Raw genomic sequence first — 27124 nt, 5'->3', positions numbered from 1 at the left:
CACGCACCACTGTTTGGATACATTCAGGCCGCCGTTATACAGATGGGACTAGATGACGTGTGGTATCCCATGGCCACCACGACGTTCCGAACACAGGGCCATCCAAATGGAGATGGAGGTGAAGGAGACTCATCCGGCGGTCCAATAGAGCGCCAAGGGCCTCTTTGGCCAACACTCGTCATTGAGGCTGGGTATTCACAGACTCTGGAGGGCCTGAGAAGGGACATGAGGTGGTGGTTTAGCGCCTCGAATCATCAAGTCAAGATTGTCCTCCTTGCCAAGTTAGACTCGAATCATGGGCAAATCATCATGGAGAAGTGGCAAGAAGTTCCATCAGGCCCGCGCCAGGGCGCGACAATAACGCGAGCAGCCGCAAGACTCGAGCCTCGCCGTTCTCAGCTCATCACCATTAGCCGAGGATCCAACACGGCTCATAGTGTGTCCAGAGGATCACTACGACTAGAGTTTGCGCTCCTCTTTCTCAAAGCGCCAAAGCAAAGAGAAGGTGATATAGTGCTGTCTGATACTCAACTTCAGCGGGTGGCTAGCGGGGTCTGGAGGATTCCTTGATGCATGGCTCTGTTGGGGGGCGACCCAGTGACACCTGGAGCACTTGAAAGCAGAACTTCAGGATCAGTCATTTTGACATTTTGTTTTACAGGAGATGAATTGTACGAGTATTAAAGTATTCAGGAGAGCTCAGAGTTCAGGTATTCACGTCATATTATGACATCGCATCGACAATTATTAGAACAACCCTCGCTATCTCTAGCAGTCCAATCAAGCGCATCATGACAACTTTCATCGGCTTCGTCCAAGCATGGAACATCACAGCCTCGGGGCCGAAAACAGGCGCCGCGTAAATCCCCAGCCAGACCGTGAGCTATGTTTCCATTGATTATACATAACATTTCCAGTATCCGCTTCCTTTTTGATCTCGCGCCTCGTAACACCCAGATCCAGCTTAGTATATGGTACATTGAATCCTTTATACGTAACCCTTGCGCGCACCCTTTTGGACAATTAGCGCATGCCGGTCTCTTACAGTTGGTCAAACGTACCTGGAAGAAGAACCGAACGACAAACACCTGCAGGGCACCCATACAGATGATCAGACCGATCTGGATCATGCTAAAGTTGATGATTCGGCCCTCGGTGCTGTTGACGGTGGCAAAGTTGCGGTTTTCACGGGTTCGGAAGTACTTTTGGTTGCGCGAGATGGTAGAGAGCTGGCCAGAAACCTTGAAGATGGCCTCCTCCAGGACAGAGGTCTGCTCTGGGGTGGTTCCCTGCTTCGAGGGCAGCTGGGCGCGAGCCTCGTTCTCGACGGCAATCTCAAAGTCGACATACTTCTCGGCAAAGGTACTCATCTCGTTGTCGAAGCAGAACGAGTAGTCACCAACCACGTTGGCCGAGAAGACAAAATCGCCTTGCCTCTCCTTCTGGCCATCCATGATGATCTTGCCATTGGGACCCTCAACAATGTAGTCGACATCGAAAGAACCTCCAGATTGGACCTGTATTATTATATTCAGCTCGAGTTCCGATGCGTATGGTGGCGTCGTGTGAGGCTCACGGCAAAGTAGAATGCGATCTTCTCGCCCTCCTTTTTCGTCGCAGTGTAGAAGCAGGCCTTCTCGTTGGCACCGAGCTTATAAGTCAAGGCAGTAGCGGCGACGTCGGTGATGAGGCAGGCGAACAGCCCGGCGAGAAGTGTCGGCAGTCTCATGGTTGCGGTGTTGTGGGAGATGTTGTCGCGTGCTTGACTGGACGGCTGGTTCAGGACAAGCTGTCGCCAAAGCGGATGGTACTGGAGCACATGTAACTGAACGGGCCACGATTGAGCTTCGGCGCGGAATTTTGCACCCACCGGGCCCCTGGGCGCTGAACCCCTGGAAATGGATGGGAATGCCACCTAGCTGGAGCGGAGCCCCTCCTGAGCTGAACTAGCCACAGTCTAGAAGCCGCAAGCCACACCTTGTTGGTGCGCCAAGGGGTGTCAGCCACAGTTCATTTGCCAATACGCGTTCAGGCGTGTTCCATCACTCGTTATCAAGGATGATGACCTCACTCCCCTGTCAAGCTCTTTCAAGGAGTACGTGGCTGACTTCTTGAACAATCCCCCAAACGCAACCTTTGATCCTCATGTCGCATTGACAGATTGGCATGACGTCCTACTCCCATTCTCTTCTCTACTCTCCTTGATCGACGATATCTCCTAAATTGGCCCCTCCAGGCGCCATCCATTGCCAACCGTCAGCCGGCGCTTTCTTCCCCTAAACGGCCATCTCCAAAATGGCCCTCCAGACGACAGTCGCAAACGTATCCTCGGTCGCCCTGAGGATATGTGCCGTCGTCTTTTTCAGACTTGTTCGTATTCTCCGATGGATTGAATGACATAATTGACTAACAATACATGTAGTTCCCTGTAAGCCAGGCAGCCTCAGAAAGCTCCCGAGACAAGTCTAACCTCCATGACAGGCTCATTTCCCTTCAATTGCATTTGCACTCTTCGCCATCTATGTCCCCTCTTACATCGCGACCTACTTCTCTAAGCCCCAAGTGGAGGTCCTCAAGGATGAAGTCGATGTCACAGTGAAAGAGTCCACCATTACATCCACAACACCGTTGTTGACCAGAAATGGCGTTGCAGTCGCCCCCGAGCCTGACGCTGTTACCGATGTGGTTGACATCAAGGAGAAGATTGTCGTTGGTGAAAAGATTCCTAGCACATTCAAGATCCTCTTGCTGGGAGCTCCCAGCGCCAGACGCCCCATTGCCTCATTCCTGACCTTCCTTATCAACGTCATTTTCATCGCCTTGACAGCCGATGCTTTGTTCCGTGCGAGATGGTATTACCCTGCCGATGACCTCTCCTTCGTTCGTCTCGGATACGTCTCCCCATCGGAGGCTCGCTTCGTTATTCGTGAGCCTGATCAGACCAAGCTGCCCATCACATTCGAATACCACATTCAAGATCCCCAACTGTCATCTGAGACCAACTTGTGGTTGACCGCAGGCTTTGTCACGTCGACCAACAACAGCACCGATTTCACAACAACTCTGACTGTGCCCCTCGACGACTCAAAGCAGAGAAAGTATGAATGGAGAACCTCCAACAACCACACTGGCGAGTTTCGATCTGCCCCTAAGCCAGGACAGATGCCCGACACCGAGAATGGATTGTTCACGTTCCTCTCTACTTCTTGCATCCTGCCTCGCTTCCCCTACAATCCGGTGGATCACCCCCTGGCTATCCCTGGCCTGAGGAACTTGGCAGAAAAGCTTCCCTCGCTTAGCCCTCAGTTCATGCTGTTCCTAGGCGACTTCATCTATGTCGATGTTCCCGAGCGATTTGGAAAGTCTGTTCAGGAATACCGCATGCAATACCGACAGGTTTACGCTTCACCGGACTGGGCTCCCGTAGCACAGAACCTGAGCTGGATTCACGTCCTTGATGACCACGAAATCTCGAATGACTGGTCTTCAAACACGACTGGCATCTACAGCGCCGCAGTTGATCCCTGGCACATCTATCAGGCCAATGTCAACCCACCCAGAGCTCAGTCCGCCACCCAGAGCGGCCCAAGGAGTAACGCTACTTGGTACGAGTTCACTCAGGGCCCGGCCAGCTTCTTCATGATGGACACCCGCAGCTATCGCTCCAGTAACAACCTCCCATTCAATGCGACTGACAAGACCATGCTTGGAAGGGAGCAGCTGGCTGACCTGCTGTCTTGGTTGGCCCGCCCTGAGCCCCAGGGAGTTCGATGGAAGTTCATTGCTTCGTCCGTCCCCTTCACCAAGAACTGGCCTGTCAATGTCAAGGATACCTGGGGCGGTTTCCTTACGGAGCGAAAGCAGATTCTTGAGGCCATGTGGGATTCCGGTGCACGAGGCACAGGCGTTGTTATCCTGTCCGGCGATCGACACGAGTTTGCTGCCACAAGGTTCCCTCCACCTGTCGGCTCGCGATGGCCTCAGTCTGCTGCCGCTCACGAGTTTTCCACCAGCCCTCTGAACCAATTCGCATCTCCTTTCCCTACATATAAGCAAACAGACGATGAAGATGTTATGATGAAGTAAGTTTGTGTGTCATAATCTTTCGTTGCTGCCACTAACATCGATATAGCTATATCCCCGGTGGCATCTCCAAGTTTGGTTCCTTTTCGATCGAGAAGCAGGGAGAGAAGAGCAGCCTCAACTACACACTCTACATTGACGGCAAGGAGACTTGGACAACAGTGGTCGAAGCCCCGGACGCCCCTGAGGGTTTCAAGTCCCCTCCCTCGATCTGGGACCGGCTTAACCAGTTTTTTTAGAACGAAATAGGGTCGCGGTTCTGGAATCGCGAGGACGACGGTTTTTCCCCTGGGTTGTTTTTGGAATAGCTTCGTAGTATCTAATATCTCGTGCTTAATTAAAATTTCACTGTCCTTACTTCAGCGAGAAGGCCCTCGTCGCAATGATTCTTCCACCAACCGACAACCGGGACGGTACATATTTCAGGGCTAGGGTTGGGCTACTTCCAGTCCAGCAGCGCTTGTTGATTTAACATGAGCAAATACTCTATATCCTCCCCCGACTAAATCATTTCTTCAAGTACTAATCAAGCTCATCCCCCGTACCATTACAACGGCCAGATCGGCACCCGTCAAAACCCATCCCGGCCAGATCACGGCCCCACCCCGATCTGCTCCACACTCAGCCTCCAAGCTTAGCTCACCGCCCTGGCCCGCCCCTCCACTTGCCAGAAAATTTCCCCGGCAAAATTCTCAAAAAAGTTTCACGACGAGCCAGCATCAGCGCGACGACGTCCCATCAACAATTGCACATTTTCAGCCACAGCAGCAACCCGACATTCGCAATGGCTGGCCCAGGCAACAGGAAGAAGCGACAAAACGAGAGTCGTGCACAACGGCCCTCAAAGAAGCAGAAGCGGAGAGCTCTGCAGGAATACAACAGCGACTCTGAGGGCGACGACGCGCAGCAGGATTTTGATGCTGTCAACCTCCTCGATTCCGACGACGACATTCACAACGCCAAAGTCGACGATGTGGGCGCTTCCGACAATGAAGGGACCAGCTCAGATGAGGAAGGTCCCGCATTGAAGAAGCCACTTAAGAAGACAAAAGCAAAGGCGCAGGCAGAGCCCCAAAGCGAATCGGAGGCAGACGACGATGAAGAGGAGGATGAAGAAGGTTCCGATGACGATGATGATGATGAAGAAGCTGGTGGAAAGAGGAAAAAGTCCAAGCGCAACGACCCCAATGCTTTCGCTACATCGCTCTCCAAGATTCTCTCCACCAAACTGTCAACATCCAAGCGATCAGATCCCGTCCTGTCACGAAGCGCTGCCGCCCACGAGGCCTCAAAGGCGGCGGTGGACAGCGCCCTAGAAGCCAAGGCGAGAAAACAGATTCGCGACCAGAAGCGATTGGCGTTGGAAAAGGGCAGAGTAAAGGACGTGCTCATCGCGACTGCCAACGACACCACAGGCGAGCTTGAGACGTCAACGTCGGAGATTCTAGTGACGGAGAGGAGGCTTCGAAAGGTGGCACAGCGCGGTGTGGTCAAGTTGTTCAACGCTGTCCGCGCCGCCCAGGTCAAGGCACTCGAGACGGAGAAGAACTCGAGAAAGGAGGGTGTCATCGGTATGGAGCAGCGGAAGGAAAAGGTCAACGAGATGAGCAAGAAGGGATTCCTGGAGCTCATCGCTTCAGGAGGCGGCGGCCTGAAGAAGGGTGCGCTCGAGGAGGCATAAGGTTAATGTGTTCTTTTTTCTGTAAGAGGAGTAGTAGAATCATCAGGCCGACCTCTTCCGGCCCTCGCAACGAAAGTCGCAACAAAGATACCCCTAATGCACCTGAATCCCCGCCATCGCCGGTCCTTTTCTTCCCAGGGTAATAGATACAAATACAAGTCCTCATATCAAAACAAGCCCGCCGCTCATCATGTGCTTTTTTATATTTTATTGGAAATCGCTCGCCTGCAGGTTCCTCGTCATGGAGGGCAGCTTCACCCGGAGGCCGTCCAGCTCCTTGGTCATGAGTACTTGGCAGCCCAGGCGACTCGTCTCGGTGAGGCCAAATGCAAGGTCCAGCATGTCGTTCTCGTCATCCTCTGGCTCGGGCATCTTGTCGAAGTATTCATCCTCGAGGACGATAACGTGACAGGTGGAGCAGGCGCAGGAACCTCCGCATGCGCCCTCCATCTCCAGGTCGTGCGCTTGAGCAATATCTAGAAGGTTGTCTCCTTCGCAGACAGCAATCTTGTGTTCCTGGCCATCCTTCTCGATAAAGGTAATCCAGAGCCTAGGCAATGTTAGTCTTTCGGCGGTGTGGTGTTCTAGCTCGGCGAACATACTCTTCGCCCGGCTTCGGAGGTTCAACATGTCCGTGTCGCCGTTGTGCCGAGGTGGTGAATGCTCTCTGGGATACGGGGGAGAAGCGGGCAGCTCGAGGAATAATGACTGATCGGCTTCGAGAAGAGGTCTGTGATAGGATGCTACCTCTGCTGAGGAAGGGCTGGGTTCGTCGGCAGGCCGTGGCCGGAAGCTTGGCCAAGCTGGTCGCAAAGGATCGTGATGTGGACATGGCTGCCGGGGTATTCGGAGGATAGACCGCGGGGAAGAGTAACGAGAAACCGGGGAAATGCGAAACTGGAAAGAATTTCAATGCGATTTTAAACTTGTCGAAATGATCTTCGTCCCAAGCATGCAAATGTCAAAAAGGTTGGAACACGCCAATTTCGCTCAATGGACGCTGGGCCCTCCGCGGATTCGTCTCGTCCTCTTAGATCCAAGATGATTTTAAGCAGGCCGAAAAAAGTGAGTAACCTGCTAGAGCTTCGGATAGCGGAGGCCTTATCGGCCGGTGAATCAATTTGCCGGGCTCCGGTCCCGCCCTCTCTATCTCCGAAGGCTGGGTTTGTGGGCCGCGGGCGGGCATGATTTCATTTTCTAGGATCCGAGCTCGACGTCGCATTTCTCTCTGCAATTCCTTCTCCCGAGACCAATGCGGTCGCATGCACAATGTCGACTCACCGAGAAGGCTTCAATCCCCTGAGGCCGTACTATATACCCCCGACCATCGGTGACCCCTCCGAGATCCTCGCCAAGTCGAGTCCCAGCCCGAACCCGTTCCCCGATGGCCGACATGTGACGGTCGCCGGTGGGCGGTACGCCTCCAAAGCGCGTGATATCTTGAACGACCTTGAGTACAAGGACTACCTGGGGGATAACTCGCCGTCCATGGTGCAGAATGTTAAGGACCTCATCGACGAGCTGCTATGGAAGTATACCTCGGTCCTCATGGCCCAGCCTTTCGAGGTGGCCAAGACTTTGCTGCAAGTCCGGAACCAGGATGAAAATGCTGCTCTGGTTACCCCCACAGTAGAGCCAGAACCTCTTAAGAAGCGAACTTCCACATATGGGAGTTCCATGTATGATGTGAGTCGTTAGAGCCACTTGTAAGTGGCACACCGCTAATGATGACGACATAGTTCCATGAATCAGATTCTGAGGGCGACGAGCCCGCTTACTTCACATCGAGTGTGCCTGCGACTCCCACTCCCTCTGGTCCAAAGAGCTCAAATGGCCGCCGGACCCCGTCTCCTCTGCCAAAGCCGAAGATTCCGGAGCACTACCTGACTCTGCGTCGACCGGACTCGATTCTCGAAGTAATTGGGCAGCTGTGGGGGAAGGAAGGTGCCTGGGGCGTTTGGAAGGGGTCCAATGCGGCGTTTCTGTATACTGTTTTGCAGTCGCTGCTAGAAAACTGGTCGAGAAGTTTTCTCAGTGCCATATTCAATGTCCCGGATATAGGCGTCAAGGAGGATATCGATCGTTTGATTGATATTGCCTCCCCATATCCTTGGGCATCCCTATTTGTGGCTGCAACTGCTGCTGTTGCCACTGGGCTGGCTCTCTCGCCATTAGATTTGGTGCGAACGAGGTATGGACTATCACCTTTCACGCACGCGAGCAATACTGACTCGAGACAGACTCATTGTCACACCAAGCTCCAGAGGCCAGCGCCGGACGCTGGCTACTCTCAAGGCTCTGCCTTCATACCTCTGCTCCTCAATCCTTGTCATCCCGACCGTCCTCAACTCCTTGGTTCACCCTCTTATCACACTCTCCACACCCCTTGTTCTCCGAACCCGATTCATGATTGACAGCCAGGCTTCGCCCATGACTTTCTCTGTCGCCAAGTTCTTTGCCTCATCGGCTGCAATCCTCCTTAAACTCCCGGTTGAGACCGTCCTGAGGCGTGGACAGGTCTCAGTCTTGTCGACCTCCGAGTACGTCAAGGCGCTCGGTGGTCAGGAGCAGGCACTCACAACCATTGTTCCTCCTGGTCGCTATGACGGCCCCTTCGGTACCATGTACCATATTGCAACCGAGGAGGGCACACGCGAGGTCCCCACCATCAGGCCGAGTGTCACAAAGAAGGGTAAGGGCAAGAATAAGAGCGTTGCCACAACCACCTACAAGGGCCAAGGCCTGGAGGGACTCTGGAGAGGGTGGAAGGTCAACTGGTGGGGTCTCGTCGGACTCTGGACGGCGAGCGTGGTTGGCCACGGCGGAGAAGGCGAGTTCTGAGACCCCTTGGGGTCCGACATTTATGCTGTACTGAGGTGCATTTGCTTGCATGGCGTTGGGTTGGCATGGATCTCTCCTCTACGAGCTTGACGACGGGACGCATGATATCCACTTCCATTTTTACGAAATGGTGTTTCAAAACAAGAAAAGGTGCTCTCTCTGTTGATGACTATTCATGGATCGGATCCCATCCATGTTGATGAGGGATATGCCACCATCTAGAGGTACCGTAAGGAGCTGCGCCGTTGGTGATCATGTACATGCTTACCTGGATATCTTTACGGGCTACGCGATAAACGCAGTTATACGTCTTATGACCATTGATCAATACTTTCCGTCCATGTTGTTGAGTGATTTAACCGTGTTGTCTCTGCCTCTGCCCAGCATGCTTTTGACCTGCCAATATGCGCTGACGTTATCCATCAACCTCCTGCCGACATATGTTTCAGTCGTCCACGTAACACGATATTCTAATTCCAGAGGCGCCTGGCCTTAAAAGCCGTCGTCCAGCCTCGGAGTGGCGTCCGGCTTCTTGCATCTCGAGGGCCCCGATGACACTTTAATGGTTGTGCACTTTCGGAACTGCCCAAGTTGAAACAGTCGCCTCTGATCCTTTCATTACAGAGTTTCCGCCGAGAAACACAAGATCCAACATCTCATTCGCCCAGTCCGAGGCAACACTTGCACATTCAGCCTCGACCCTCCTTCTATGCCGTGTCTCAAAATGCATGGTTCGTATCTTACTCTCTGCTGACCAAGCCGGGAGAAAAAGTCTCATGTAAGGGGGCTGCCTGAATGGTTAGGCTAGTGTCTGAGAGCGTTGTACAAACTGTGGGAGCGTAGTTGCGAGTCAAGGGGAAAGGCCAATCACGACTGCTCCGATACAGCCTTCGGGTGTTTGTAACTGAAGAGATGGGGGACTGTGTCAGAGGTTTCGTGCGTACACTGGAAACAAGGTCGGTTTTCGTCTTGACGAGATCCCAAGGTGTTGGAATACTGCATTGTTCTCGAGATAGCTCGTAAGCAAGAACAAAAAGAAGAACACTGCAGCCAGTTGTGCAGATATAAAAGGGCATCAACTTGCTCTGTGTTTTGGGAGTTCAAACCTTTCAGAGGCACTTGTCAGCTTTGCATCGAATCCAAGGTTACATCAACTTGATACCCTCGTTTACACTTTCTACTCTCATCATGACTTTCTTTACTGCAATGAGCACTCTTTGTGTCTCGACTTGGCTCTGTCTTCTCTTCTCTGCCGCCTCCGTCTCAGCCCACGGCCATGTCACTCAAGTCATCATCAACGGCGTCGCCTATGGGGGCTACCTGAGCACCAGCTTTCCTCTGCAGAGAAAGCCCCCAGTTGTGCTTGGCTGGACCATCGAGCAGCGAGACAACGGTTTTGTTTCTCCCGACAAGTACGGTCATCCCGATATCATCTGTCACCGTGATGCTACCCCAGCTCAAGGACATGTCCAAGTGGCAGCCGGCGATACCATTACCATAAAGTGGTCTTCATGGCCTGAGAACCACCGTGGACCTGTGATGGACTACCTGGCCAACTGCAACGGTCCATGTGAGACTGTGGACAAGACTAAGCTTGAATTCTTCAAGATTGATGGGATGGGCCTGATCTCACAAGGCAGGCCTGGAAAATACGCCGACGGTGCCCTGAGAGAGAATGGCTACACGTGGAGTGTGAGAATCCCCAGCAACATTGCCCCTGGAAACTACGTTCTTCGACACGAGATCATTGCTCTGCACAGTGGACTCGAAAGAAACGGTGCCCAGAATTACCCACAGTGCTTCAACCTCAGGATCACCGGGGGTGGCTCTGACAAACCTGCTGGGTATCTCGGTACTGAGCTTTACGAAGCCAATGATCCTGGGATCCTTGTCAACATCTATGGCGGTTCGCTCAATTATCAGGTCCCGGGTCCGACCATCGTCAGCGGGGGAGTCTCATCGGTGAGGCAGAGTCCTTCCAGGGCGACGACAACTGCCAAGTGCACAACCAGATCTTAGGTTAGTGCTGGCTGTTACAGTGGTCTTTTCAACTACGCTCTTTACACGCATAGTGCTATGCTTTAGTTTCGTATCCATGATGGCCGTATTTAGCGGTGTAGACATGGATAACATAATGTTAATGCCAGGTTTCCTTTAAGTTGACTGGAGAACCGTGTTTCGTATTTGATTCCCGTGATGATTGACTGTTGCGTACTGCTGATGTGTATGGGAAATTGAAAGAGGAAGTATCTAAACTTGGCCGGTTTTAATTGGAAAATTCATTCATTGAATGCTTCTTGTCGAGGTGTATCACAGCATATCATGTCGAAATCGATGATTCATCGAGTCTATCGAGTTGTGGTGTAAAAGGAGAAGACCCCGAGTGAACTAACGGTTAACTTTCCAATAAACGCTTCTCGTGGGTAGCCCCGTGGGAAATTAGTGAATACCTGTAATTCGGCCTAGAAACTTGTCAGGGGTAACGGATTGGGAAGTCCTCGTGTTCACTGCAGTGTTAAACTCAGAATTGTGGTTGGAAGTACTTAGGGGTGGAGAGAAGAGGACACCGGCGACGGCCACGAACAACATTGCAGAAACATTCAAATGAACGAAATTTCAGATAAAAGCAAGACCGAATTCACAGTATAGACGGATTTAATTCCCCAAAAGAGAGTTTGCTTGACAAGAAGAAATGATCTACGAGATACTCTAGGGTAGGGGTTGAACAAAATGAGTCCACGTGACTTGGCGTTTTCATGTCACGTTCCACTGTTCAACGTTGAAGCTCCTTGAATTTTGATCCATTCATACTTCGAGCAACATTAGAAAAGCCGCTCGACTGAGGGGTGTGGTGCCGGCTCTTTAATTCGATTTCCTCTGCCCTGAACCGGCGCGATATGCACTGATTCTTGCCACCGGTCTCTGCGCCAGCTCCTGCGCGCTTTCGTCTCTCCCTTAATCTCTTTGTGCTGGGCGCATCGCGACATCATGGCAGCACCAAGCGCCAAACAGGCGCCTACCAATGGCGAACTGGCGTCTCCTTCCGCGGCGCGCAAATACAAAGCCTCCGACCTTCCACTGCCTTCGGCGACACGAGGAGCGATCGAATCTCTTGCGCATAGTTTCAAGAAAGAAGGCGCTTACGATTCCATTCGGAAGCAAGTATGGGACAAGTTTGAAGCTAGTGTACGTCGCGCGCAAGGATAACAAACAATATTTCGTCTTCTAACAAATCGTTCCCCAGGACTACGAGGCCCAAGTTACGAAAGCTATTCTTGAAGTGGCTGAACAGGAAATCGAGCGCAACCCACAGCAACTTCTGACTCTCGACCGACGAAAGGCTGCAGCCCTTATTGATGGTGCCCTGGAACGGTCTGGAGTCTACCAGAAGGCAGAGTCTGTCATCAGTCAATTGATTGACGTGGGCGCCATTGAAGAGCGCATTCGTGAAACCCGTCGCGCCGAAGTTGGTGAAGAAGCAGCACAGGCGGAACAAGTTCGCGGATCGAAAACCGACGAGGAATACGCAGCCGATACCGAAGCTCGACGAGCTGAACGTGAACGCCTACGAGAAGAACTACGACAGAAGGAACTGGCGATCGAAGAAGAGAAGCGACGGATCGCACGAGAGGAACGAAAGAAGGAGGAACGTGAGCGTGAAAAGGCTGAGCTCAAACGTCAAGAAGAGAGAGACGAGCGTCGTAGGAAGCGAGAGCAGGAGCGTGAAGAACGTGAACGGCAGCGAGACATTGAACGAGAGAAACGACACAAAGAACGCGAACAGCGCGACCGGGAGCGAGATCGGGATCGGGAAAGAGAACCAAGAGATCGTGACCGAGATCGTGACCGCGACCGCGATCGTTCAAGGGACCGCGACAGAGATCGCGATCGTCGAGACCGAGATCGACAAAGAGACGACCGCCGCAAGGAGAAGGAAGCTGTCTCGGCAGAGCTTAAGGAGAAGCTCTCAAAGGAGGAGCACGAGCGCCTGGAGCAAGAGGCTTTGGCTGACCTTCTCCGGGAAAGCTCCAAGACGACTCAAAAACAACCAGAACTGGAGGTCGATTCGTCCTTGGCACCACCACCGAGAAAGTCTGGACCGGTTTCTGCTATCAACCCTATCCGGCGTGAGCATTCTCGAGTTACGGAGGGCCGCAAGCGTAGTGACGCTGGGCTCAAAGCAGATCGTGGTGGCTCAGGCACACCTGCGGATGCAAGGCGCGCAGACCCAAGGGACGAAAGAAAGCCAAGCCGCAGTGCCTCCAGAGCTGTGGACCGCGAGCGGGAACGAGACAGAGACAGAGAGAGAGAAAGGGATAGAGACAGGGATAAGGATCGCGACAGGGACCGAGAACGGGATCGCGACCGCCTCCGAGACCGAGAAAATCGTCGAAACGACCGGCGCTCCAACTCCCCACGTCGAGACCGTAGTGGGTCTCGAATTAGGGATAGACGTGACCGAAGTCGATCACGGCTTCGACGGGATAGGACCCGCTCACGGACTGGGAGGGACGATCGCGTTGCTAGAAGCCGTTCGCGACCCAAATACGACCACTACGAGAGAAGCAGATCTCGAAGACGAGAGCGAAGTCGATCCCGAGCCCGTGTGGATTCTCGAGTCCGAATTGATCGAAGGGAGAGAAGCCGATCCAGAGCCCGAACGGAGAGAAGAGATCGAAGTAGGGACAGACGAGACCGGTCACGTTCGAGAATGCGTCCTGAGAGGAGGGATAGAAGCCGCTCACGCCCTAGACGGGAGCGTAGCCGTTCTCGTGATGTGCGCCTTGGTGGAGCAGACCACTATGATCCGCGAGAAAGGGAGCGCGAGCGAGGTCGGGACCGGGATCGGGATCGTGAGAGAGACCGCGACCGTGACCAGCGTTCACCTCCAAGACGCCGAAGCAGGGAAAGGCCTCGCGAGGCAGACCGGGACCAAGACAAACCCCGCGAAAAGGAATGCGAGAAGGAGCCTGAGAAGCCGAAAGCAAAGCCTGTTGACAGGCCTACCGAAAAGTCTGCCGAAAAGACTGCCGAGAAGCCTGCAGAAAAGCCTACCGAAAAGACTGCCGAGAAGCCTGCTGAAAAGCCCGAAAAGCAGTCTGAAAGGCAACCTGAAAAGGCACCAGAAAAACGGCAAGATCGTAGAAGCCGCTCTCGGTCTAGAGCCACGGCCTCTGCCCCTCGACCTGGCTCAAGCAAGGCTCAGGACGGCCTTGAGGAGTGGAAGATGGAAGAGGTCAGGAAGCGAGAAAAGGAGGCCAAGGCCTATCTGGCGGCTCAGAAGGACGCCAGGGATAAGGGTCTTCCGATCCCCGGGCTCGATGACAAGAAGAGCAGTGGCGAGAGATCCCCTGACTTGCGTCGCCGCTGGAACATGGACGACATTGACCGATACACACCTGGGGGCCGTGAAGAGCGGCGCAGGAGTCGAAGTCGGAGTCGCAGTCGGCAGCGGGATAGAGACAAGGACAGAGATCGAGACCGGGACAGGGAGACGGCCCGAGAGCGGGAACGCGAGAGAGATCGAGACAAGGACAACAGAGACAGAGACAGAGACAGAGACAGAGACAGAGACAGAGACAGAGACAGAGACAGAGACAGAGACAGAGACAGAGACAGAGACAGAGACAGAGACAGAGACAGGGGAGATACGTATCGCCAGCGAGACATGGACCGAGATCGCGATAGGGATAGGGACCGACGGGATAGGGATCGAGAGAGGGACCGTGACCGTGATCGTTCACGGGATCGCGATAGAGACCGCGATAGAGATCGGGAGCGGCGTGATCGGGATAGGGATAGGGATCGTGACCGAGACCGAGACCGCGAACGAGATCGGTCGAGGGACAGGCGCAACAGGCGGGACAGGAGTCTGTCACCTCGGCGAGATCGACGGGATCGTAGCAGGAGCCGTCGTTAAGCTGTAGTCGAAGCAGTGAGGGTTGGCTTACAGGCGTGTATGGCAGGGATAGCTTGAATGATACTCGAATAATCAGTAATCGGCAGAGGGATTAGGAATTAGGTTAAGTAGATACCCAACGGGGGCTCGAGATGATCGAGATAGACAATGAAAGCGTGGTCAGTTTTGCTCTAGACATTCACTCATGTCATTCATCAGTCACTTCAGTTGTTAGATTATTGTACACAATGTGAATGGTTCATTATATCTATCTATATATTCTATTTATCCACGTTACTCATCGTAAAATCATGTTGCACTGTTGAACCAAGAACTCGTCAGGCTCACAACCTGCTGGCTAGAAAGCCCGTGGAAGTGCCACAGGGAGCCAGCAAGGACGACAGTAAAGAAGCCAAGGACACCAACGATGATGCCCTTGCGCATCGTGGGCGACATCTTGTTGTCGCCTTCAGCGTTCCAGACACCAGCGGCCCAGGCAAGCGTCTCGTGCCAGCCCTTGACGAGCTGCTCGTATCCGACGGAGTAGAGGATGAGGCCAACAAGGGCGAGGGAGTAGCCCAGGACTTGGAGGATGGTGATCTTTGTTTGCCAGATGAGGACGGAAGCGGCGACGAGAAGGATGCTCTTGAGGATGCCGCTGAGAGCCATAACAAGGCCAGAAGTCTTGCCGATCTAGATTGATGGTTAGTAGGTGAGCCTTGGGAAAAGGGGTTTTCTAGACTTACCAGGAAAACGCTGACCACGTTGAGGATAAACGCAACAAACGCGTTAAGGAACAGCATACCATAGCCAGCCTTGGTAACATCCTCCCACTGAAACTTGGGACCCTCGCTGAAGATGACAACCACAAAGTTCATGACTGTGCAGACAGGGGCGTAGTAGTAGAGACCGACGAGGGGATCCATGCGAAGGCCCTCTGCGCTGAGCATGACCTGGATCATGACAAGACGCACAGCTTCAGAGATGGTACCACACATCTGAAACATGAAACCCAGCCACGAAAACTCAATCTCTCCGAGACTAGCAAGTCCAACACCAAACACGATGAGCATGATGTTTGCGAGCGTGGTGCTGTTGGGCTGCGCAACGCCCCAGATCCACGAGGCGATGAGCACGCACACGGGGCCCGTCGACTTGAGCATCTGGATGAAGGCGACCGAGAGGTAGAGGTAGACGACATTCGAAAAGACGAGGGAGCTCGAGTAGAGGATGCCGATGGGGAGGATGGTGCGGATGTACATGCTCCGCGAGAGGGGGAGGGCGTGGCGGGAGTCGAGGAGGGTCGTCGTGCGGGCGAGGAGCTGAGTTGCTACGGTTGCGAAGACGAGGTGCCATGTTGTGAGGATGATGGCTGATTTGTTAGCTGAATGTTAGATTTGTGAGGTTGAGAGGTTGAGCTTACGGTATCCTGGTAATGATTAGCTTGGTGTTTTTCGTGTAAATGGTTGAAGAGTAACTTACGGAAATTAGCAGTGTCAATGAGCCACTTGTTGAACAGAATAGTAAGGTTGGAAAAAAAGATCCATGTTCTGAAATCAGTTAGAAAAACGTCCAATTCTCTCTTGATCCGTAAAACATACATGATGTACACCGACGGGTGAAGCTTGTAACCCTTTGAAGTCGGAGTCTCGTCGTTCTTGGTCGCGGCGTTGGGGTCTTCGACCTCGAGTTGGGCCCTTCCCGATTCGAGGTCTCGAGGTGGTGAAGCCGCCATTTTCTGAATTTGAGGATGATTGAATTTGAAGTTGTCGAGGTTTCGTTGATTTCGGTGGTTGGATTTGCGTTCGTTGGTGATTACAGTGTGACCAATTCTCCCACAGCCACAAACAAGCGCCGCTGATCTCTTACACAAACTCTCTCTCGTGTATCCTTTCTCGTCGACGAAATGAAAGCGAAAGGAGGAAAATGTCAAAAAGGATGGAAAGAGAAGAGCCTGGTTAAATGAACAACCCGGCCCGATCCTTTGATTGTCACGTCACACTCCCCAAACGCTTTCAACCAGCCGACTTTCCCGTTGGTAGCGTTACACACTCGATTGGCGTTGTTTGCCTCCCTGTAAGCTTTCGATTCGAGCCTTGGCAGAGGAGGATTAAAAGAAAAAAACGAAAGAATGGAATCGTCGACAAGAAGGAGGAAGAGAGGGAAAAGAAATCAGGGGATGGGAAAGAGAAAAGAGAGAGCTATCGGTACTTAATAAACTCAGTCACACTTACTACCGACCAACAGACAAAAACAACATGCAGGCCTCGTCAAGCACCGCCCTTTGAATATGGGCCTTGACCCTGTCGTGTCTGTATTCCTTCAGAAAGTCTAGTCCGGTCCAGTCCAAAGGATGCTAAAATAAGCCCAACACCAAACGAACGACTTTCTCTGGTGAGACTCGAAAGTCATCGGCGTCTACCCTCCTTAGGGCCGTATTCAGCGCTTCGTAATGACAAAAAGGAGGCTGAGCATATTTGCTCGCTCTGCTTTCCTGCTCGAGGACCCTGCAAAATTGCCCACTCGTATTGCCAATCAGCCCAACACTCCATTCACAAAAGGTCCCCCCCCGGCGCGTCTCATGGCTAAGCTTTCCAGGTAGGGCCCGCTCCGGGCAGGGGACCGATCGGCTCTGGGACCGGGGTGTGTATTTGGTGGGTTTTTACGGGCTGACCAATGGTGCTGTGGGAGACTGAAGACGTGATGGACTGGGAATGGAGAGGTTGCCGCTTTAGCCATGTTGTTTATGCGACGGCTCGTGTAAATGGATGATATGATTTTTGACTGACATCCATGAGGAGATGTCATGGTGATGCTTGTAGTAAACAACGTCCATAATGGCATCAATGGCAGAGACATAGAATGTCTGCCTTTAAACACACATGCTCAGCAGCAACCGGCATCATGGCGCCGATTGTCCTACTAGCACGACATACAACGGTCACCAGTCGAGCTAGATCCGGCAGGCGTGATCCGGGACTTGTCTTAATCCTCAACTATAGCATGCCGAAGCCCCGAGAACGTGTCCCTTGGCGGCCTCTACAAGCGCCCTGCCGAGAGATCTTGCTTCCCATCTTCAACTTGGCAATCAACTTGCAGACCCTGTCACGCATCTTGAGTTGTAGGTTGGTCGAGAACCTACAGCCTTACGAGCAGGTCCTGGCCCATGTCCCGACTGGCGAGGAGACGGCTGGGCCTCCACATTCTTTTCCGTGATTGATTGAACTCTCTTTTCAAACAATTGGGGTTCCTGCTTTGACTTTGACGGGTTTCTGTTTCTTCCAATTTGCGGGAGAGTCTGTTTGATGTGGTGATACCTTTCGACGCCGGCTCTAACATCTTTGGCTTGACTGAGCAACAACTCATCAATGTCCTGATCGCTTAGAGCATACCTAGTAGTATGGCATACACGGGAACCCGGCCCACTAGGGGGTATAGCACCTCGCCTACGTAAACTAGGCAATGAAGCTCGCCCTCAAGATGCACGGCTCCGTCGACGGCCTGGCCTAGTTTGCATCGCCCAACGTTGATGTACCCCTGAATCCCCAGCTATGATCTCTCCCTCTTTTCAGCCCCGTTTGACGGTAAATACGTCATTGTGGTCTCGATCAGCCTCCACTGCGTAGACGACGAGGAAGAGGAGGGCGTTGGATGCCTCCGTGACCACGCTTGCTGGGGATGATCCTCATTTGATGGAAGGGAGCGTGCAAGAGATTGTCAAGGGAGAAAAACATCGGTGGAGGGAAAATGATGGATGAGTACCCAAGAAGGCGCATTGGTGATATTAGGCACCTTGATGCATGTGATACCCTCACTTCGACACCCAACAACCATCTCGACTCGGAGGCCTTCATGTAGGTAGGTATCCATAGATCTCAACGTCCTTGCATACATCCCGCTCAACTCTAAAAAAAACATTGGATCCATCACGAGTAAAGAATCTGGATGAACCCGATCGCATCACGGCATCCCATCATGATATTTGACCCTGCTTAAAGCGGCACCGTCAGGAACTCGAGTTGGTCCGATCACCCGCTGCCCGTGGATACGCAAAACCCGCCCAACTACGATCTCGGCTCTAGGATAATTTATTTCAGTCCTGACACACTCCCTCCGTTCTCCTATTTGATCGGCACCCACGTGCCGGGGGGGGGGAAGTCGTCGGCTAGCTAAACGACAACCGCATCAGGGCAATATAAGAGCCTAGACCCCGTCGCTTGCGGCTCTTTGTAAACGGCTGCCTGAAGACGAAGGATTCAACATACGTACACATGTTGACGTACACTCATATAGGCACCAGCAAATCTGTCAATCACTATCGATCAATTGTTCGCTCATGTCGCATTGCTTCTTCTGTTTGAGAACCAACCCCCCCTGCCCATCATCATCGTATAGCAACCCCTGCCCACATGGTCCGAGATGTCAAAAGAGGGCTGGGCCCACGTTCTATGTCACTGTCACCGCAGGAAAAAAAAAAAGCCACGCTTCTGGACCTCTTCTGTTTCTCACCCTCTCGGTCCTTCCCGTGCCGTATTGACCGACGCCTCCGTCTTATAATAGGTCATGGCGTATGCGCTCATCTCATCTATCACGCCCCATCTCCCCTAGTCATGCCGTAAACCGAAACGCCCGTCGGCCCATGCGATGCGGGTACGAGAAACTCTTTGTTGGTGATACACAGGCACTCCACTCACTATCTAGCTATCGGTTCCTGTTGCCAAGGACGGCAAACAAAAGATGCATGCCATCCATGCCATGCCATCCCCTGGCCCCTGTTTCTGCATCAACATGAATCTATCATGACACTCACCTCACCCAGCATGATGCGCTGTCCTCGATGCACCTTCAATTCGATTCTACTGTTTGTATACCTAGACGTGTAATATTCAAGCCTAACCGCCGTCTCTTAAACGCCGTCGCTATGCACAAGATACCATCCTCCGCCTCTGCTCATCACTATCAAGAGTGGCGCCACTCCTGTCTCGGCTCCGCTTGTTAGTTGTTGTTGTTGGTTGTCCAAACTTCCAAATCTAATTCTTCCTCCGCTTCTTCTTGCGCTTTGCCTTCTTCCCGCCGCTTTTCTCCGCCCGCTCCTCTTCTGCTGGCTTCTGTGAGGCTATCTCCGCCTTAACCTCGCCCTTGTCTTCATCCATGTTCAAGCCACCTGTTTCAGTCTCAGCATCCCCTTCTGCACCAGGTAACGGTGCAGCGTCCTCGCCAACACATTTCTCCTCTGCCTTGCCATTGGTCGCTTGACTCTCAACCCCCTGTTCGACTTGATTCTCCTTCCCTGCCTGTTCTGTCGGGGTATCTGTGACTGCAACTGCAACCTCATTGGTAACCTCGTCTGCGTCCTGCATTTTGACATCCTCCGTAAGTACCATCGTGGGATCCACGCAGTCGTAAAACAGCATGAAAACTCCAGGTGACAGACTCAGGACTGTCTCTTCGCTGACCATCGACACATTGTGATCACTCAGCCGCCACCAGTCCATCTCGGACTCGCCGTCCTCTTCTTTGCCTTGCACCTTTGTGCTGACCTCCGCCTCCGGCTGGTCGCCCGGTTCGGAAGAGGCCTCATCTTCAACCGCCTTGGTAGGCGGGCTATGCCTGGGATATTTGCGATAGCAGATGTAGTGTCCATTCTCGTGTCGACCGTAATGCGTCACCACCGCTCGAAGCTCGTAGATGGGCCCTGTAAGCCTCGACGCCCCCAAGTCGCCCGCGATCATTGATTGCCTGGGATCAGATGTCCACTTCTCCCCGTCTTCCGCATTCTCATCAGTGCCAGAGTTTGGAATAGCTTCGCCGGTACTACCGAGACACCAAGGACCAAGATCTAACGTCATGGGATAGTTGACCGGAGCCGAGTTCTTCATCATGTTAAATGTCGAAGGGTCGAATACCGATCGTTGCATGTGAATCGCAAGGCTCTGAGGAGGTCGGGCCACGACAATCTGTTTCGTCTTGGTTGTGCTGACCTTGCTCTGTTGTGAGATCTTGCACTTCTCCGTCAACGTCTTCTCTTCAAAGTCGTCTTCCTCCAGTGCCAATTCCACAGCCTCGAGTCTGCGCAACGGCTCTGCGAGTTGTTCATCGGTTTTCCCTGTCTCGCGCAACCTCTCCACCAGTATGGTCAAAAGCTTCTGGGCTTTGAGGAGTGTGCATTTGGCGCATTCCACATTTTCGATCGCCTCAACTTTGCTGTAAGCATCCAATCGCTCATACAAGTCGTGCCGGTTCTTATCAAGTCCAAGACTCAGAGTCAGGCAAGTAAAGGGTATCATGGACAGACCGTCCGAGTGTCCACACTGAATGCATGCCACTCTCTGCGCGAGAAGCCCCTCCAAAGGATTCCGTGGTAGCTTGTTGTCGAGTGTGCCGGAACTGCTAAGACTTTGATAACCGCTGTCGTCGCTATGCTCACTAGCGGCTGTATCGTCCTTTTCGACTTTGGCCGCCAAGCCGGGGTTCCGTGGTTGGGCGCTCTTCAGGGCTTTGGCGACGCTCTTGTCGACATCATCAAGGATTTTTGAAAAGTACTCCTGCGCATCCTGCTGCGTGAATGTACTCATTGACTTGAGGAGACCTGGCGTCCACAGCGTCCGTCCGTAATTCGACACATCGTTCAGATCGTGAATCAGTGTTCGTAATGTCTGCGCAACATCGCGATCGATATCTTCGTTGTCAGCTTCAAGACAGGCCGAGAGATACTCTGGAAGAGGCTTCAAAGAAGACAATCCCTGGAGGATGCTGTTCTGGTAGCACGAGTTGTCCATATTTCCTAGCCCAGGTGGGTGATCGCCATCTAGCTTCAAGCCCAGGACGCCACCGGTCATAGACAGGGCGCGATTCCTGACCTGGAACACAGAGGCCATCATTCCCCTGGAGCTGTCCAGGCCCATCACCCTCCGCAACCTCTCGCTCTTGGCGGCATGGGCGCTTTTATCGTCGTGCAACATGGATTTCGAGGTCGAGTTCGAAGTCGAAGTATCTGGGGTATCAAAGACATCCAGGAGGCGCTCTGGGATGATGGCCACAAGAGCATCCCAGAAGCACCGTCCAAGCAACTGTATCCACTCCCGGAGTGTAGCAGACGTCGCATAGAAGTTGTATCCGACAGTGACGGCGACGATGAGGACCGAGAGGAGGATGCTCGGCTGGGTGATCTTGTCCCAGGTGGATTCGCGATGGTAGGGCCTTCGATGAGCCGTGACAAAGTTGTCGTAGAGGTCCTCGAATTCGAGGCGTTCCTGATGCGTCATGCTGTATGTCGCCGCTGTCGGGGCTTTCGACTCGTCTTAGCCACGCGACTTGGCCAACACGTGAACCCGTGATCAAGCAGGATGATGGCGCCGATCAAATGGCAAGCCAGCCATGGCCTACGCGGCGTTGGAGGCGATGGATAGGAGTAGGTACGAGGTCGGTTCAAGCGGTAGCGTCGGCGCGTTGATTCAGCTTCAAGAGATGAGTAGAGAACAATCGAATTGCAGCGAAAAAACGACTTGCGACAGCGACTTATCGACGTCGAAAAAAGGACAGCTTTAGTTGTGGAATTATTTGTAGAATTTCAGCATTGATGAGCTGCCCTTAGCGGATTTCAAAGACATCCTAATCAGGCATGTTGCACCGTGTCAATATCCGAAAGCTTCCCGCCCGCACAGTCTACACTGTGTAATACAAATACATCTTCTGCATGATCCAAACTTCATAGTTTCGTCTATTAAGATGCGTTTGCACACCAGCTAAACTAGCAACACGAAGGAAGAGGAGATACGTGGCCGACAGGGAATAAAGTCAGCTCATCCCGGGGAGAATCGTTTGAATCCGTGCAGGATCCCCTGCTCTTCCAATCCACGCTCAACAGTGGCTCCCGCAAGCGCCATCCTCTCATGAATAGAAAATGATATACAAGAAGGTATCAAAACAGTAATAACAGGAAACTGGTATGTGCGGCAAAAGACGTTTCTCATGGTCATGTGATGGTCATCAATTCGTTTTCAATCCGGCCAGCCTCTACTGTTGTGGTTTCGCACGCACAACATAGGCCAGCTTTGGCTCCTCCACGGCCGCGTTCTCGAGGTTGCTCCACATGCAAAGCGAGACAGGTGTTGCTGGAAGCTCCACGGGACTCTCTGATCTTCTTTGAGAGGGTGGTCGGAGTGGTGAAAAGGCTGGCGTTGTGGGTGTCACAACGAACTTTTCATTAGGTCCACGGGTAACGCGAAGATACTTGGTCATCATTGGGGTGCTCCCTGTTGATGAGAAGTATCCCCATGACTCCCGCGTGTCGTGTAAGATGGGAGTCCCCTTGGGTGTTTTCCTTCGGAACCACTTCATCCATACAAAGATGCCGATTCCAGCAAGACAACAAACGCCAGCCACTGTACCTGCCGTCACTACGCCTGTTGGTTCCACTCCGCTGCGGCTTTGTTCCTCGTCTTCATCCGGGGTTGATGACTCGGTAGATGTGGCCGAGGCCGAGGCCCTGGGAGGCGTTCCAGGAATGACCTCGGGGGCTTCCGACGTTTCAACCGGAAGGTATTCGGGAGGTGAAGTGGACGATGGCTCTGCTGTCGACGTAGAGCTTGCTGTTGATGAAGGCTCGGGAATCAGAAACGCATAGCTCTCCTCCTGGTCTTTGTCGAGAACACAACGCGACTCCTCGTCACAGCTGTAGCCAAATGGGCAACAGGTTTTGCTTCCGCAACGCTTCAGTTTCTGATCCTGCGCAAGAGTCTTGATGGGGGCGCCTGGATACTTGGATGAGTCCTGGCTGGCAATCTCGCAAGTGATGGCTTTGATGATGTTGCATTCACTTCCTTCCGGGCAACATAGGATGGTGGTGTTCGCGGCAAGGACTTTGCAGCTGGAATCGGAAGGGCAGCAAAAGTCTCCTGGAAGTTCGTTCCCACACCAGGTCTGTCCAGAGACGGGGCACGAACCATCGCGCTCGCTGAGACGAGGCAAGGGCCAGGAGAAGGATGGGGAGTCCCCTCTAGGGCTCTCTGGTTCTTCGATCGAGATGACTTTCAAAGGAGGCTCGACGGCGGCGGGGGATGCTGGAGCAAGAAAGAAAAGAACCAGCACGAGGAATATCCCGACGAGATTCCCCTCGTGAGGCAGAAACGAAAGGGCCATGTCGGCTCTACATGGAAGAATTAAAGAGGGCGTCAGCCTAGAGTCTGGACCTCCCACGGTCAAGGGAAGAGTTGGTGGAAATGAGAGCAGAGGGCGCGAGGGTGCAGACGCCGCGCGGCAGCTTTTGATAATAAACAGGACGAGGAGCCCTGTGAGGGCTTTACCAGGACGACGGGACGCATTGTTGGCTGCTCCCTTTGCCGGCCCTTTCAGCGTTGGTCTTGTTCCTGAATAGGAGGAGCCATGTAAGTCAGCCTCGACATGGGTCACTGATCGCCTGGCAAGAGCCGCAAAACCAATCACGGTGCCAAGTTAGGCGCGGACGCGACAGATAGCTTCAACTAGGCCCAGGGCCACGACCTGCTAGACAGGGTCCGTGGATGAGCTCCCTGGCCGCATCCAGAATCTCGGGACCGTAAGAGTCTGTCATAGGGCGAAAGTTTCGAGGCCCTGGGTGATGGAGGAACCAGGCTGCTCAAGGGTCGGCGCTTAGGCTAGTGGGGGAGTCAACGGGGAGAGGGACTATTGGAGGTTGAGACCGCCACTTGGCCGACGATTGCTGGCCGAGCCAAGAAGATGTTTTGAGTGGAAGAGAGGCAAGTGGTAACGATGCAGATTTTCTGCAAAACTGCCTTGGGCCTCGAGAATGGGTTTGATATCGGGAGGGTTGGTTCTCGATCTGGTCGCGTATGGGGGCTGCCGAGACGGACGCAGAGAACACCCAAACAAGATCTGGGACAGTTCCTAGCGCGCGAGCCAATCTGAATTCGTCGGTTGGGATAAAAGCCTATCACCAACTGAGCTTCTTGATGTTGGTGATGGTGCGAGTTGTTAGCGGTTAAAGGCTTGGTAGGAGGCTGGGGAGGAAGACCTGACCCAAGCTACCTTCCATCCTTGAGATCCCCGCAGTTTCAAACCTCGTCCAAGGATCCTTGGAAGGCAAGAGCAAACAAGTGGAGCTCTCAGACACGCAAAGACGCATCTCAACTGCCGCCCTTTGTCTGCCTTTGATCACGGACAGCAAACTCGACGCATCAGGAGGAAGCCGATTACGACGAGAGGGTTGCATTCTCTTAGAGAGTGCGTGGAATGACCCCGATAAGAAAGGACGAGCGCTGCACTTCCTCGGTCTCACGACATCTCTAGTTCCGCCCTGTCAACGCCCTTTTCAGTGTCAACTCCACGCGGGTGTCGGGAATTCAGATGCGATTATCGGGGGCTTCCGGCAATGTGCCGAGGCATAATAGATGGACTGAATGCCGTTTCAACAACGTCAAACTCGACAATTCTGTCTTGACATCAATTAGCCGCCGCTTCTAAGATTCAAGTGATATTGCGTCAAGCTCTTGGCGAGTATATAGCCTCTTTGTTTCAGGAACAAACTTGTTTCCCCGCCAAAGGTACAGATCAGTACAACACAATGATCGGCCGACTCAGCGTTGTTACTCGTCCCTCAAGGTACCGTGCCACCATCCAATCCCCATCCTGTCTCACTTCCTATCATGGCATGGGACCTCGTCTCTAATTAATCAACTCCATCTATAGCGCCGCTCTGTTGGGCCGCTCTGCAGCCAGACGTGCGCGCAACCATGCCGTTGCCGGCTTCAAGGCATCCACCACGAGATGGTCATCCAGTGGCAGAACCGTCGCGCTTGCGAATGGATCCAAAATCAGCCTGAGCCGCAAGGAGCAAGGACGCCCTGCTCATCGGACGTTGTAAGTCGGATGATACTCTTAGCTCTGCCGCGCTTGTAGGATCATGGTCACTGACGTATTGGGGCCGTTAGTCCCAATTTGTGGTTGCGGTGAGTACACAGCCGCGCGTAACTGTTTCGTCAAAGCGCTGATGGATGGGTTAGGGATAACTGCCAGTGCACCCAGTGCGTCAATCAGGACACGCGGCAGCGAAACTTTGATACCTTCCAGGTGAGTGTTGCAACCATTCGAGATGACGATTGGGCTGACGTGTAGTAGTTGCCAGAGGACGTCCACCCAGTCAATTTCTCAGAGACTGAGAAGCATCTCGAGGTTCAGTGTATGCTTGATCGTCCTTGAATTGTTGTGCCTAACTGACTGTCGTTGGAGGGTCTGATTCCCACAAGAGCCAACATCCCTGGTCCTGGCTCGACAGCTGGTTCGAGGGAGGATATACCCAGCAGTTCGGCCAAGACGAGTGAGCTATTCTTGAGCACAGCATGTTTCAATGTCACTAACATGCCAGGCCTCGAGTGTTCTGGAACTCAAGCATCGAGGATGCGCCCCCTGAGGTTGCCTTTGATGCTGTCATGAACAAGTCTGATGAGAAGGGCATGGCTGATCTCACTAGAAACATTGTAAGTATGCAGTGACTATTACTGACCTTTCCTAACTTAATATTGCAGTGGGTGCATGGATTTAGCTTTGTTGTCGACACACCCCCAACACCAGAGGCCACCGAGTCCCTCCTGGAAAAGGTTGGCCCTATCCGAACTACTCACTACGGAGGGTTCTACGACTTCATCCCAGATCTTGCTTTGGCCGACACGGCGTATACAAACCTTGCCCTCCCTGCCCACACAGATACGACCTATTTCAGCGAGCCTGCTGGCCTACAAGCCTTCCACCTGCTATCCCACCACGCTCCCCCTAACGCCAAGCCGAGCGATGATGCTCTCGGCGGCCAATCACTCCTTGTCGATGGCTTCCACATTGCCAGCACACTGAAGAAGGAGTCCCCCGAGGCGTACGAGACCCTTCGAACGATTCAGGTTCCATGGCACGCCAGCGGCAACAAGGGCATTGCCATCGTGCCGGACCGCACATACCCTGTCATCGAGGAGGACAATGGCGAGCTGACTCGAGTTCGCTGGAACAATGATGACCGTGGCATCCTGGATGTCTTTAACGCCGAGAAATGGTATAGTGCAGCTCGCAAGTGGAATGAGATTATTCGCCGCCGAAGCAGCGAGTACTGGTTCCAGCTGACGCCAGGTCGCATCGTCAGTAAGTGGAATAAGCGCCTTTGGTTATGCATGGTGATATTGATGACACTATAGTCTTTGATAACTGGCGCGTTATGCACGGTCGAAGCGCTTTCGAGGGCATTCGACGAATCTGTGGAGCTTACAGTGAGTCTTGCCTATGCCATGCAGCCGAATATGTTGACTGACTTGGAACTTCATAGCTCCCCGAGATGACTTTATGTCTCGTTACCGCGAGACCAACTTCCCCCACGAAACGGTTATTGGACGCAACCTCAACATGAGGTCGAGGCAACCGACGGAGAACAAGCAGGAGTATGAGGCTATCACTCGAGCACCTTGAGGCTCTCCTTTGAATATCTACCGTCTTCTTCTGGTGAGGTAAGTAGCTATATTTGAGGTCTTCAACACAGGGATCTTGCACGGTATTAGGTAGGGAACCATGATGGGAGCCAGGCATAAACAGCCCTGGACTGTCGGCGGGATGATTCCACATCGCCCTGCGTTCGCTCATTCAAC

The 27124-nt window shown here is 53.1% G+C and overlaps 11 protein-coding genes across 11 annotated transcripts; 6 read left to right on the top strand and 5 right to left on the bottom strand.

Annotated features, from left to right (window-relative positions):
- Positions 1–988: 988 nt before the first annotated feature.
- LRP88_06213 (emp24/gp25L/p24 family/GOLD-domain-containing protein) lies at positions 989–1729 on the bottom strand (the record flags this gene model as incomplete). Its single annotated transcript, XM_083242753.1, has 3 exons — positions 989–1012; positions 1062–1517; positions 1577–1729. The coding sequence occupies 3 exons, from the start codon at positions 1727–1729 to the stop codon at positions 989–991; spliced, it is 633 nt and encodes a 210-aa protein (XP_083101689.1).
- A 566-nt stretch (positions 1730–2295) lies between these two features.
- Positions 2296–4322, top strand: LRP88_06212 (PhoD-like phosphatase-domain-containing protein; the record flags this gene model as incomplete). Its single annotated transcript, XM_083242752.1, has 4 exons — positions 2296–2370; positions 2423–2428; positions 2482–4082; positions 4133–4322. The coding sequence occupies 4 exons, from the start codon at positions 2296–2298 to the stop codon at positions 4320–4322; spliced, it is 1872 nt and encodes a 623-aa protein (XP_083101688.1).
- Positions 4323–4867: 545 nt separating this feature from the next.
- Positions 4868–5764, top strand: LRP88_06211 (Rrp15p-domain-containing protein; the record flags this gene model as incomplete). The annotated part of the gene is made up of 1 exon (XM_083242751.1): positions 4868–5764. The coding sequence occupies one exon, from the start codon at positions 4868–4870 to the stop codon at positions 5762–5764; it is 897 nt and encodes a 298-aa protein (XP_083101687.1).
- A 207-nt stretch (positions 5765–5971) lies between these two features.
- On the bottom strand, positions 5972–6596 carry LRP88_06210 (adrenodoxin; the record flags this gene model as incomplete). Its single annotated transcript, XM_083242750.1, has 2 exons — positions 5972–6314; positions 6367–6596. 2 exons carry the CDS (start codon positions 6594–6596, stop codon positions 5972–5974), a joined length of 573 nt encoding a protein of 190 aa, XP_083101686.1.
- A 437-nt stretch (positions 6597–7033) lies between these two features.
- LRP88_06209 (mitofusin complex protein UGO1) lies at positions 7034–8605 on the top strand (the record flags this gene model as incomplete). Its single annotated transcript, XM_083242749.1, has 3 exons — positions 7034–7450; positions 7504–7955; positions 8005–8605. 3 exons carry the CDS (start codon positions 7034–7036, stop codon positions 8603–8605), a joined length of 1470 nt encoding a protein of 489 aa, XP_083101685.1.
- Positions 8606–9793: 1188 nt separating this feature from the next.
- On the top strand, positions 9794–10624 carry LRP88_06208 (glycosyl hydrolase family 61-domain-containing protein; the record flags this gene model as incomplete). The annotated part of the gene is made up of 1 exon (XM_083242748.1): positions 9794–10624. The coding sequence occupies one exon, from the start codon at positions 9794–9796 to the stop codon at positions 10622–10624; it is 831 nt and encodes a 276-aa protein (XP_083101684.1).
- Positions 10625–11593: 969 nt separating this feature from the next.
- Positions 11594–14532, top strand: LRP88_06207 (complex proteins associated with Set1p component shg1-domain-containing protein; the record flags this gene model as incomplete). Its single annotated transcript, XM_083242747.1, has 5 exons — positions 11594–11791; positions 11850–13023; positions 13175–13308; positions 13365–14013; positions 14408–14532. 5 exons carry the CDS (start codon positions 11594–11596, stop codon positions 14530–14532), a joined length of 2280 nt encoding a protein of 759 aa, XP_083101683.1.
- A 281-nt stretch (positions 14533–14813) lies between these two features.
- LRP88_06206 (triose-phosphate transporter family-domain-containing protein) lies at positions 14814–16239 on the bottom strand (the record flags this gene model as incomplete). The annotated part of the gene is made up of 5 exons (XM_083242746.1): positions 14814–15197; positions 15251–15876; positions 15928–15933; positions 15987–16054; positions 16106–16239. The coding sequence occupies 5 exons, from the start codon at positions 16237–16239 to the stop codon at positions 14814–14816; spliced, it is 1218 nt and encodes a 405-aa protein (XP_083101682.1).
- Positions 16240–19534: 3295 nt separating this feature from the next.
- Positions 19535–21769, bottom strand: LRP88_06205 (ubiquitin-specific protease UBP1; the record flags this gene model as incomplete). The annotated part of the gene is made up of 1 exon (XM_083242745.1): positions 19535–21769. The coding sequence occupies one exon, from the start codon at positions 21767–21769 to the stop codon at positions 19535–19537; it is 2235 nt and encodes a 744-aa protein (XP_083101681.1).
- Positions 21770–22520: 751 nt separating this feature from the next.
- On the bottom strand, positions 22521–23645 carry LRP88_06204 (uncharacterized protein; the record flags this gene model as incomplete). Its single annotated transcript, XM_083242744.1, has 1 exon — positions 22521–23645. One exon carries the CDS (start codon positions 23643–23645, stop codon positions 22521–22523), a length of 1125 nt encoding a protein of 374 aa, XP_083101680.1.
- Positions 23646–25200: 1555 nt separating this feature from the next.
- LRP88_06203 (uncharacterized protein) lies at positions 25201–26948 on the top strand (the record flags this gene model as incomplete). The annotated part of the gene is made up of 9 exons (XM_083242743.1): positions 25201–25361; positions 25433–25450; positions 25505–25571; positions 25620–25680; positions 25731–25818; positions 25867–25978; positions 26027–26627; positions 26681–26752; positions 26809–26948. The coding sequence occupies 9 exons, from the start codon at positions 25201–25203 to the stop codon at positions 26946–26948; spliced, it is 1320 nt and encodes a 439-aa protein (XP_083101679.1).
- Between the last annotated feature and the right edge of the window lie 176 nt (positions 26949–27124).

This window comes from Fusarium phalaenopsidis, assembly GCF_050370095.1.
Source record: "Fusarium phalaenopsidis strain FUZ10S chromosome Unknown contig_32296, whole genome shotgun sequence".
Lineage (NCBI taxonomy): Eukaryota > Fungi > Ascomycota > Sordariomycetes > Hypocreales > Nectriaceae > Fusarium > Fusarium phalaenopsidis.
This window is presented reverse-complemented; position numbering and strand designations above follow the sequence as displayed.